Source organism: Xiphophorus hellerii, chromosome 3 (genome assembly GCF_003331165.1).
Source record: "Xiphophorus hellerii strain 12219 chromosome 3, Xiphophorus_hellerii-4.1, whole genome shotgun sequence".
In the NCBI taxonomy this organism is placed as follows: domain Eukaryota; kingdom Metazoa; phylum Chordata; class Actinopteri; order Cyprinodontiformes; family Poeciliidae; genus Xiphophorus; species Xiphophorus hellerii.
In genome coordinates, this window is record NC_045674.1 from 6,430,131 (window position 1) to 6,443,109 (window position 12,979).

The window sequence follows — 12,979 nt, forward strand, 5'->3', positions numbered from 1 at the left end:
AAGAGAGATTTCCATCACATTCGTTAATTACAGCTTTACCCATCTAAGATTGTACATGAGTATACAACCGGAGAATCCAAGTGATTTTGTCCATACTGCCTTTCTGGTATTTTCTTTTACAGACTATTACTAAATTTAGTTGTGAACAATAACAAAAATGAACAGAATTGAACAATAACGGGGATTGCACCATCTCGAGCAATAAAAAAAACACAAGAACATACAAGGGCAGGGCACATAGTTCTCAAGAACAATCAAATGAAGTCAGATCTAATTGGTTTTACATACTCAGTCCAATTGGTCCAGATCTTATAAAACTTTCCTTTTTCAACTTGGAGGGAAAAAGAAATCTTTTCCATAACATAAATCTGATCAACAATTTCAATCCATTCGTCGATAGTGGGTGGGTCTGGTTTTAGCCATTTCCTTGTGATGGCTTTCTTACTGGCTGCCAGTATAGCCAGAAGTTTTTTGTCTTGGTTGGTCCATGTGTCCAACTGTAGGTTGCCCAAGTACAACGTTTCACATTTGAATGAAATTTTTACATTGAATATATTTTCAATATGTTTGTGGAACTCTTCCCAATATGGTTTTATTACTTGGCAGTCTCAAAAAACATGGAAGTGGTTGGCTCCTTTAGACTGGCAAAGTCTCCAGCAGGCGTCCCCGTTGTTTTGATATCGTCTCTGAATGGGTGTAACAAAAAATCATGCAATGTTTTTCCAACAAAACTCCCGCCATGTGTTTGATCCGGTCGAGACCCACTGCAGTTGACATATTTCTTCCCATCATCTTGTGAGATTATTACCTTAATTTCCTTTTCCCATTTCCTCTTTATGTATTCTGTATTCTCATGTTTAGATAGCTGTATGGCATTGTATAACTTAGAGATCATTCTGCTGTCTGATCTGGGTTTAATTAGTGTTAGAAATACATCCATGAAACTGGAATCATTTTTTCTCAACACTTCTTTAAAATTTCTATTAAAATAATGTCTCACCTGCAGGTACCTAAAAAAATCATCTTTTTCCAGTCCATGATCCTTCTGTAAGGTTTCAAAACTCTGAAATATCCCTTTGTTGACAAATGAATAATAGGTAGTTAAGCCTTTTGAGATCCATAACTTGAATCTGTTATCATTTCTATTTGGTGTAAAATCCGAATCATAGGCTCACCACCTCATAATTTTAGATGCGTCTCAGAGGCATTCAAAATGTGATGCAGCACTGTTTTTTTGTTTCACGTCCGAGCGAACGTTTCTTCCTTTCTTCACGACGTCTTCGTTCTTCGTTGCAGACGTCGCAGCCAGGTAGGATGGGTTCTCGTCTCCTGGGAGCTTTGGGAAGTTTGGGGTATTTGTCCAATATGACAGATTTCTCTTCCTGGGTCTCTTTGTTTAATGTCGCTGACAGATCTGAGGTTGGGCCAGAGGTTGGGTCAGAGGTTGGGTCAGAGGTTGGGTCAGAGGTTGGGTCAGAGGTTGGGTCTACGGACTCAACTTCTAAGGGCAAGTGAGAGGTTGAGTCTTTGGTGTCTTTGGACTCAACCTCTGAAGTCATTTTTGCTTCACAGCAAACTTCCCCAGCCGGGGAAGTCTCTTCTTCAGTATCATCATCTGAAGACTCATTGTGCTGCGAGTCTTCTCTATCCAGTGACGTTTGCTTCCGAGTCCCAAAACTGTTGAAAAGGTAGTCGGAGTAATCCACGTTTTCGTCTTGAGAGCTGCTACAATCCACTGTGACACCCGGAAATAGTGTGGTCACAAGTTTTCTCACTCCAGTTGTTATTAAATACCCAGCGCCAAAAGACACTGGAAAAAAGACGGCGGCTGTTAAAAGTTTCTCCATATTAAAATCTTTGCAAAAGAGAGCGAGGGGTTGAAATGCTATCTGTCGAAGTGCTATTTGTAAAATACCTGATGTTTTGAGATGGAAGCATTCATAACCTCAGATATTCTTTGATCTATGACATAGATCTGTGTCATAGATGTCGTCATAGCTACAATGAGCTCACTGTAGTTCTGGGGGAATGTCTTGCTTCTGAACGTTGCTATGGAAACGGTCAGATCAGTTCTGCATGACTCAAACTATTAACCCTTTGCAAGTGTATATTTCAGGAGGCTGGGGATTAAAACAGGGATTTTAATAGTTAAATATTAAGTTTAGTTTGACAATAGTATATTAAAACCATTAATTGAAGTAGGTTTTTTTTTATCATTCTATCAGATTTAAATTTTTGAATCATACTTGACTTAAGAATATCTTGAAAGTAAAATTAAATGTAACTTACAGACATTTGCTGCTGCTGCTGTTGTAAAATGTGACAAGAAATTTTGCCCGCTTGGAGAAGAGCTACAAAGAAATAATTTTGGTTTAATCATTTTACACGTTAGCATAAATATAGAATAAAGAATGATCCCAAAGAAATGATGCTGCCGCTCCATATTTGATGGGTTGTAAACAACCCACTGCAACACATTTGGTCTGCATGGTGCGGAAATGTAAGTAATAGACAGAATGTAATGTCTTCCAGCTTTTTCAGTGTAATTGAGAGCTTGACACCAACAGCAGCCCACATTGCTGATAGCTGGGAAGGAGATAAATGAGTCCATTTCTATGCTCTCCTGTAAACTGGTTATGAGTCTGTTGGTTTTTTGTGTATTTTAACTATTAAAACTGGTAAACAAATGTTTATATCTGTTTTTTAAAAGAATAGCAACTTCTCTCTTATGTCTCCATCAGATGACCAGCATTAGCAGCTTTTGGTGACATTATTATTAATAATAATTAGATTGTTTTTGAATACGATGCAGGATTTAAAATGAACTGATGAAGATGGTCTATGTGTCAAGTCTGGCCTGGGAGGGATGTCTGTGGTTCCTTTCTGGACCTGTTAAATATCAGAAACTTTTAATTAGATTCTCAAATTTCTCCTGAGTAGATTTTATTTCAACAACATAAAATCTTTTTAATTTAATCTTTGAGGTTTAGCTCTGATGTGAGTATTTCCTGCATTGTGTTGTGGTTTATCTGATGCCAGAAATCATTTTATGTTCTCCAGACTGGAGCACTTGTCAGCTGAGCCCCAACGCCGTTTGTGGAAGCGGCATCAAGACCCGGATGCTCGACTGCGTTCGCAGTGACGGCAAATCTGTAGATATTAAATTCTGCGAGGAGGTGAGCCAGGCAGTAATTTTCTCCATATCACAAATCACAATTTATTAGGCCTGAATATTTCATCGGAAAATATTCAGTTTCTCATGCTGAAGTTGCTGTGGGTTAAAGCTGAGCGCTTTATTTTGGTTTTAAGTGATTCTCAGCTTCTAGCCAGAAGACTGTCACCACCAGTGTTGTATAGTAACGAAGTAAAAATACTTCACTACTTTACTTAAGTATATTTTGGAGTACTTCATACTTTCCTGGAGTATGAAAATTTTTGATGACTTTCACTTTTACTTCACTATATTTCCGAACTTAATTGCGTACTTTTACTCCGATACATTTTCAATGTGTGGTTTAGTTACTCGTTACAAAAAAGCGAGAGAGAGAAACGCAAGTGTTTTGATCCCACCTACTGATTAGCAAGTAGCAAGTAGGCTACCGAACAAAGTCCGTAGCCTGCTTGCCTGGGCTTGTTCATCACCACCAATAGGATACTTCTTCTTCTTCTTCTTTTCTATTATGGCGGATCACAAGCAACTTTAAGGTGCATACCGCCACCTACTGTACATGAGTGTGTAGAAGCATTACTTCATATCTATTAAATTCTACTTTTTAATTTTGTATTCTTAAGATAAATAAACAATGCTTTCCTTAATTTGTGAATATCTGTTATGTTTCCTTCATTTCCTAATATACCTTTAAGATTCCATTCATGCCCCATATTTCTAACTATTCTCTTTAATTCTTCCCTTTCGAGTTCATTTGACTTACAGTTCATCAATATGTGTTCTACATTTTCTTTCTCTCCACATCTCTCACATTTATCATTATTTTTCCTCCCTATTTTATAAAGCATGTCATTTAAGTAGGTATGACCTACTCTTAATCTACTAATTATTATTTCTTCTCTTCTGTTTCGTTCATTAATGCTTCGAATTCAAACTGACTTTTGTACTTCATATAATCTTCTTCCTTTCTTATCTTCATTCCACATTTTTTACCATTTCTTGATTTCTTTACTTTTAATTAGGATACACCTGTTTCGCTTCTCCCATTAAACACAAAGCAAGTCTCGCAATCAGTAGCAGTCACATGGAAATTCTATCTTACAAAAACTCCCCGTCCAACTTGAAGAAACACATCGAGGTAACTTCTTATGAAATGGTTATAATCCTCCTGTTTCAGTAACTATAGCTTGGTCACTAGGCACTACTGTATTGTGAAACGTTGACCATAAATGAACTTTGTTTGGCATTGTTTCAGTTCCACACGTGGTGTATTTAGCTTAGGCCTAATGTTGACTGTAGCAGGCTACCTAGACTCCTCTGTTCAAGGGGGGAGAGAAGCCATAGCGATAGCAATTTAGACTAAATTTAACGAATATAGGAAAGGCATGCAAGTTCAAAACCAGGTTTACAGATGCCAATAAGCTGCATTTCCCTCCCAATTCTTTTTTTCTTTTGCATAATGACCAGTTGTGTGCACCACCTACTGACTGTAGCATTGACTGATTCACTGATTTGTGAAGTAGAGTAATCGTAACAGCTCTTTTTCTTCATGTTGGCCGCATTTTCTGTACTATTTATTTTTCTCATTTTCAGCACTGACCTTACTTGAAGGGAAAACTTAAGGCTTACAAAAACTTTGTATTTTCTGTGCTGGAGGGTATACTAAGAAGCTGGTTCAGTTGTAAAGCAGGTTAAGTTAACCTTGTGCTATAGGTAAAGCACCTAATTTTCTTAACTAAATGATGCCTGCAGGTATATCTATTAGCAGGTTTCATTTTGCCTGCACTTGGTTGGGTACATTATTTTAAGTGTATTTGACAAGTTTACCAAAATATAAAAAATGTCATTCAAACTGCATTTGCTTTGTTTTACTTTTTACTTGTACTTTTCATTACATTACTTGAGTACATCCATTTTTACAGTAATTTCCATACTTAAGTACAAGAAGTTTCAAATACTTTAAGACTTTTACTCAAGTAACATTTCAGTCAGTGACTTCGACTTTTACCAAAGTCATATTTTGGAGAGGTACTTGTACTTTTACTTGACTCTGAGATTTCAGTACTTTATACAACACTGGTCACCACACCGTTTCACCTCTTTGCTCATTTTTAGCATAATGCTTTGTGTCAGAATGAAAACCTTCACCTCTAACATCTCTTTGGATATAACAGATACTTCTGCTTGCTGACAACTGTGATGTGACTTTTACTTAAATGATTTATCATCTTTTGCATTTATAATTTCTGTTTCAGCTGAGTTTGGAGAAGAACTGGCAGATGAACGTCTCGTGCACCGTCGAGTGTCCCGTCAACTGCCAGCTGTCGGAGTGGTCGGTCTGGTCCGAATGTTCGCAAACCTGTGGGCTAGAGGGTAACATTTATTATTAAACAATCATCTTTATTCACTGGATAGATTTGTTTCGTAAAATCAGACTGCATACATAAAGCTGCTTCTTCCAAACAAATTCTGGTTTAGTTTTTAAGAATCCAGCTCAGCAAAACATTTATGCTGATTTAACACTGGGGAAATTTGTCATGAATTTTCATCAGCAAAAATAAATAAGTAAATAAATAAAACAAGGAAGCTTCTATTTAGGAGAAAGCAGTCCTGCATCAATGACTGGAGGTTCATTTGTTCTCCTGTTTTCTGGTTCTCATCCCATCTTTCTTTTGCGTTTTTTGCATTTCTTGGAGATGTATGAATCATATGGAAATATGGATGCAAACAATTAATTTACTTACAATTACGATTCATGGTTTATTATATTAGAATTAGTTCGAATGGATCGCCAAAAAAAATCCGCTTATTTTAAGACCTTGTAGTTTGGCCGCCATCCAGCAGGGGGCGCCCCAGGCCATCCATAACCAGAGCCGTTGATACAGAAATTAAAGATGGCGGCTATTCCAGAACTGTAGAGAGGAACGGTCCAAACGAGTCTGGTGTGGGATGAAAAATGCACTTTATGCGGTTCTGTTTCGAGATATAAACACTCAAATTCCTTAAGCTTCAGTTTAATAACGCTTCTTTTAACCGAACTGGATGACGGAGTAGCGTCAACGTCTCATTCAAAAAGTACAGATGTGCTACGAAGGTGAGGATAACAGAAAAAAAACATGGCGCTAATAAGGATGGTTGATTTCGAGGCTGTGGTGAGGTAACACGATTCATGCTGCGAAGTTTTATCTTTCCTTCAAGGGCAACCACAGTTCGTACTTATGTATGAACATCTGAACAACGTTTTATTTATTTTTTTTGTTCAGCAACTTAAGAGGTTCCTGTTCTGTTTATGTATATATATATATATATATATATATATATATATATATATATACAGTACAGACCAAAAGTTTGGACACACCTTCTAATTCAATGGGTTTTCTTTATTTTCATGACTATTTATAAGGCAAGAAATCCCACTTATTAACCTGACAGGGCACACCTATGAAGTGAAAACCATTTCAGGTGACTACCTGATGAAGCTCATCAAGAAAATGCAGAGTGTGTGCAAAGCAGTATCACAGCAAAAGGTTGATACTTTGAAGAAACTAGAATATAAGGGGTATTTTCAGTTGTTTTACACTTTTTTGTTTAGTGCATATTTCCACATGTGTTATTCATAGTTTTGATGCCTTCAGTGTGAATCTACAATGTCAATAGTCATGAAAATAAAGGGAACTCATTGAATTAAAAGGTGTGTCCAAACTTTTGGTCTGTACTGCATATATATATATATATATATATATATATATATATATATATGTCTTATTTTAATGTGAGAAAATTAAAATGTTCTGTTTTAAGTCTTTTAATACAGCTGACACAAAATAGTGTAACAATTTAATAAAATCTCTTATAATTCAGCTATGGAAAAAGAAAATACAAGAGAAAAATCAATTGCTTGATGATGACTCAATCGACTTTAGATCAACTCATTAATTGATAACTTGCATCCCTTCATTGAAAAATACAAAAGTTTGTGTAAGGTGAAAGAAACAGGAAGGGGCACTGATTGAAGATGTTTCTGAGTCTGTGTGGGAGGTTGTCTTGTAGGAATCTGATATGAGCTCTGACAGTGTGTGTGGTGTGCAGAGGATGGGTTGTGTTGAAAGGTGGCGCATGAAGGCAGAGGTGCATTCCAGGGTGAGTGGATTGCTGGGAAGGCTGCGTGGAAATAAAAGTGGAATATGCAACAAAAGGGAAGGTTGTGAAATTTGCGAGTGGGTGGCTTAAAGGAGACAGACAGCACAGCAGTGCTGAATTCAGAAATGTCAGAGAAGGGGCTTCTGTGTAGTCTTACAGCTAATTCTTCACATCCATTCTGCTCTCAGATCAAACGGGATGCGTGATGCATCAAATTTATCCAGACAGGGTTCGCTGATTGATGTGGAAAAAAGCCATTTCACTGAGGTTGACCAAGAACCAATCAAGACATCAGAGCATGAGAGTAGCATCGCAGGTCGCTCAGAAAACCCCTGCTCTATTAAGTGAAGTGCTGTGGTTCACAGTGAGATTAATTTAATACATTCAACACAAACACATGCATTTAAAATGAGTTGTTTACAAAGGGAAAGACTGACTGCTGTGCTGCAAACCACAAAGGTTACTGCGTCTGAAGCTGCTTGCTTAAATTTATTGGGCTCAAAACAAAGTGCTTCAATTATCTATAATTGACATTTTAAGTACACAAAAAATATTTGCTTGGAAATATATAAAGGGTCTCTATACACTGCAAAACACACAATTTTACCAAGTATTTTTGGTCTAGTTTTTAATGCAAAATACATTAGTACACCTGAAGTATTAAGTGGTCAATTTGACTTTGTCATTTTTTTGTTTCTATTTTAGTTTTCAGTTAACATTTTATCAAGGGATAAGTACAATATTAGTAATTATTTATAGTTTTGTTTTTGTTTAGTGTGGCAGTGTTTTTATCTGGAGAATCGCACCCAAATTTCATGTTACAATTACAATAAAGATTCTATTATATTCAATAAAACAAAATTAGGGATGCACCAATCTGCTTTTTCACTTCTGATTCAGATATTTGAAGTTAAATATCAGGTGATACCAATTAGATACAGAAAAAACAACTGACTTAAAACCTTTTCTCTTTTTTTAAACAGACATAAATATACTGAATTACACAATTATTAGATAACGCTGCACCAACACTTCACACCTAAATACTCAAATAGCTGCAGAATCTTGGTAAAACATGTAAAAACAACATAACTTAAATTTTTTCTGTCAGTGCAACGAGGAGTATGACAGCCAATGTAAAATAAAGAAACTGAATTTAACCAAAACAATAGGTTGGCTACCTTGGTCAAAGTTTTAAAAAATAAATCGCAACAAACTTTGGTTCCGAAAGTGCAATTAGGATTTTTAAATATAACAAATTATATAGCAAAGCATAGATTAGACTGAATAGATCTACCCTTATTGTCAATCTAGATTTTTTATTCAATATCGGGCTGTTACAGATATTAACATCAGATCAGTGTAACTAACTTACAAATGAGTTTTCAGAAAGATATAGGAGCTTTTTTAAGTTAGTAATTCCTTAAAATTAAAAAAGTTCTAGTTCCACTGGCAGATTGTTTCACTTATGGGAAAAATGTCTTGTTACAAATGAAATAATCTACATGTGGAACAAGTACTTTTTAAAATCAAACATAAGGAATAATTTACTTTAAACAAGCTCCTATATCTTGCTGAAAAGTTACTTGAAAGTTGGTTTATCTTATTTCAGGTGAACTCATTTTTTTGCACTAGAAATTAGACCAAAAATTCCTGGTAAGATTTTGTTTTTGCAGTATAAAAACAGAAAACGTTGTTGTTCTTCCAGGTAAGATACAGAGGCAGCGCTCGGTGGTTCAGGCCTCGCAGGGCGACGGCCGGCCGTGTCCGTCCCAGATGGAGCAGTGGAAACCCTGCCCGGTTCGACCCTGCTACCGGTGGCAGTACAGCCCCTGGTCTGAGTGTCGGGTCGAGGTACGTCAATAAATCATTTGCAACGTACCGAAATCCACTGACATTAAATATTAGTAAGTGCATCGACCTCTGGCAGCAGCAAGGAATTCAACTCTGACTGTTCTCTGAGATCAATAAGCAGGAGAGGTGGAGCCAAAAGGGTGATTCCTCAAAAAATAATGGTCTTTATTATTGATGGACGACCTCATCATATTCCTGCTCATACTGTTATTCTGCTAGATGGACAGTAGAAATCAATCTAATGCATATTTAATGCTGACACATTAGTAAAAACCTATAACTTTGCCAAGGAAATTGAGCTGTGTGCCTTAAGGTTAGAAGAATAAAGTCTTCTGTTGTGTTTTATAAGCAGATAAAAACGGTCACTTCTGTTATTAGACAAGCTGTTTCCAACTCTGATCCTCTACACTGCAAAAACACAATCTTACTAAGTGTTTTTGCTCTGACTTACAGTGCAAGTGTCTTAGTACAGTTGAATAAAGACAAAAATAACTTACAAGGAACTTTTCAGCAATATATAGGAGCTTGTTTTATGTCAATAATTCCTTAATATGGATGAAAAAGTACTAGTTAAATTGGAACTACTATTTTACGATCAATAATTAAGGGATTATTGACATAAAACAAGCTCCTAAAGCTGGTTGAAAAGTTCCTTTAATTTAGCTTTATTGTATTTCAAGTGAATTAAGATATTTGCATTAGAAACTAAACCAAAAATACTTGGTAAGATTTTGTGTTTTAACAGTCTATGTATGTTTTGGAGATTTGATTGAATGGGTCTTTATTTTAGCTATTTTAATGGATTGGAGAGAGAAAAAAGCAAAGTTTCTCTCTCGTAAGACTTCTTCTCGTAAGGAAGTCTGGAAACTACTGGTAAAGAGAAACATTGGGGGGGAAATGTCATCGTCTAACAGGAGCACGACCCAAAACATGGAGCCAGAAATACAGTTGAATGGTTTCAGATCAAACTATTTTCACATTCTAGCATAGCACAATCAAAGTCAGATATACAACTTAGTTGTATATCTGTTCTTCCACTGGAGAACAAAAGTTCTCCAGTGGAAGAGTTTTGTTCTCCGACACAAAGTTTGTCGTCGCGGTGCTCAGTGTTTTCAGCATGGGCGTGGCCTCAGCGTAGAACAGAGACATTCGGTTGGAATGTCTAAACTAAGTATAAAAAAAAGATTTCATATAAGAACAATGCACACCACAGAAATCCTCATAAGAAAAAAAAGAGCCATGGTTGCAACATCAACTGTACAGGCATACACAGACGATACTAAGATAGAGAGAGAGGATTAGGATTCACTTGTTTCGTGTCATTCTCTACCTGTAAAAATACACACAACCAGCTCTATTATTGCAAGACAAAATGGGTTAAAAATAAGTGAATATCAATACTTTTGCTTGACAATTTATAACTCAGTATTTAAATAATATAGTTGCCAGTTTGTGTAGTAGAATAGTTATAAAGCTCAACTAAATCCAGATGTTTGCCATCTATGCTTGGCTGCAAAAGTGGGAAAGAAAACGATAGAAAGGCCAAAGTTACCAGAAACACGACTAATAAAGACTTGCTCTGTTGGCCATAAAATAAATCTTTCTAAGGACTCTTTTGGAAAATAAGATTGTCACGATAAAAAAACTTTCTGGACAATATATTATCCCTAAAGTTACTATGATAAACAATTGAGGCAAATTTCAAGTAATTTTTGGTAGTGGCATAATAATTCAAAAACGCTTTCTCAAGGATCAATAAACTTCAAATTTTAAGTTTATTGCAGTTCCATTTAACACTGGAACTGCAAGACATTTTAAATATACTAAATAAATAAACAAAACAACAAATAAAATGAATTATGAAGTCTCTGTAAACAAAATTATCATTCAAAAAGATGTTTAAAGTACCAGACTAGATTTTTGTCATTCGATTTTAAGAGAAAAACGATAAATCATGCAAATGGAAATTATTAAGCTTGTTTTAATTCATTATTTGATTAATTGATTTATTGCAACAATCCTACCTGAGAATCTACTGGAACAAAAACAAATCTCCACCTGAACCATGTTTGCCCTCAAAGTCCAGATCTTTAGGACTAATCCTTTACTCAGTAGTAACTCACTGCCTCCTGCGTTTTTCGTCTGTTTTCAGAGTGTGGTGTGTGGACACGGCACTCGCTACAGGAACCTGTCCTGCTTCGTGTCGGACGGGTCCGGCGTCGGCGAGAGCAGCATGGTGGACGAGGAGCTGTGCAGCAGCCTGGAGCTGGCCGTCAACGGAGACAAGAAAATCATACTGAAAGAAGCTTGTACCCTCCCATGTCCAGGTAAGAAATTACTGCTCAAAAATATGGATCATGGGGCGTGCTGTGGTGGCGCAGGGGGTTAGCACGCCCCACGTTTGGAGATGTGGACGTCGCAGGTTCGACTCCCGGTCCAGGCGACCTTTGCTGCATGTCTTCCCCTCTCCTCGCCCTCTTTCCTGTCTGCCCACTGTCGCAAAAAATACGAGCCACTAGTGCCGCAAAAATTCTTTGGAGAAAAAAATGGAAAAGAAAAAAAAATATGGATCATGTCACTAATTAGTATCAGAGCTGGGTAGTAACTGGTTACATTTTACATTCACTTCAGTAATCTTTTGGAAAAAAAATACTTTCAGGAATATTTTTGCTACTCTGTACTTTTTGCATTTACTTGCATAATTTTATTACTGGAGTAAAACTGAATGAAAACCAAACATGTTTTAACCAAAAATTCACCAGACACAGACACACATCTACAGTTTGTTGGTTTCATAAGTTTTACTTTGAAATAAATTGATTTTGAAAAATGTTTGTTTTGCGTTATTTTGATAGTTTCTAATTATATAAATTATTTTTATTTCAGTCTTTAAAATAACATAAATTTAATATTTTGGTCCACCTAATTGTGTAATTTTTAAATATTAAACTATTAATGTTTTGATCAGTCACTCAGTATTAAGTCGACTTTTTACCAAATACGTTTTTACTTTTACTTGAGTAAAAATATGTTGAAGTAGTTCTTCTCTTACTCGAGTACAGTTTGTGAGTACTTTACACCTCAGTCGATTATTCTGACGATTAATCGAATAAAAAAAATGTCACATTCTACTGTTTTTTTTTTTTTATTCAACCACTTAAGCGTTTTTATACAATATTGGAAAAACATTAAAAGATGCAAATACACAAACAAACCTATTCCTTTTATAAATAAGAAAGGAAACATTTTATTGCCTAGAATGTAATAACAGAATTTATTTAGTGAATTTGAACCCAAAACTTGAGGAGTTTTGGTTGCTAGGATCTGGTGGGGTTGCTAGGTAACGGGGCAGTGCCTAGCAACCCCACCCAAAGGTTTTAGAAACTTCCGAAGGGAATGTCAAAAACCTTTGGAATGTAACATTACAGATGTTACACAGATGCTACATTCCAAAGGTTTTTGAAACTACTTATTTTCCAGAAACCAAAAAACTTGTTCCTAAAGAAAACAGCTGGGTGTTTTTTTGTTTGTTTGTTTGTTTTTGTTTGTGTGTTTTTAGCAATGGGCCGTTTTTAGAAGCAATTGAGACCCAAATGGAAGTACAAAAATGTAAATTTTACACTGGATAAATTGCCATTTATAACGTCTAACACTAGAAGTAAAAGCTGAGCTAAAGGCAGAATAAGCTAAATAAACGCTGCGATTACAATAGGCCTTGGCAGCGCTTTCGCTGCTTGGTCCTAATTATCATTTAATACGTTCAACAGTTGATTTTGTTTTTGCCTGTGGCAGATCATGCCATCTTGTCATCTC

The 12,979-nt window shown here is 36.1% G+C and overlaps 1 protein-coding gene across 3 annotated transcripts in view; it reads left to right on the forward strand.

Moving 5' to 3' along the window:
• Positions 1–12,979, forward strand: part of thsd7ab (thrombospondin, type I, domain containing 7Ab) — a 226,578-nt gene that overhangs the window by 191,036 nt on the left and 22,563 nt on the right. For all 3 annotated transcript variants that reach the window (XM_032558677.1, XM_032558674.1, XM_032558676.1), the window contains 4 exons: positions 3,061–3,176; positions 5,425–5,542; positions 9,021–9,166; positions 11,319–11,493. In XM_032558677.1, the coding sequence (XP_032414568.1) occupies positions 3,061–3,176; positions 5,425–5,542; positions 9,021–9,166; positions 11,319–11,493 (555 nt within the window). The remainder of the gene's footprint in view (positions 1–3,060; positions 3,177–5,424; positions 5,543–9,020; positions 9,167–11,318; positions 11,494–12,979) is intronic.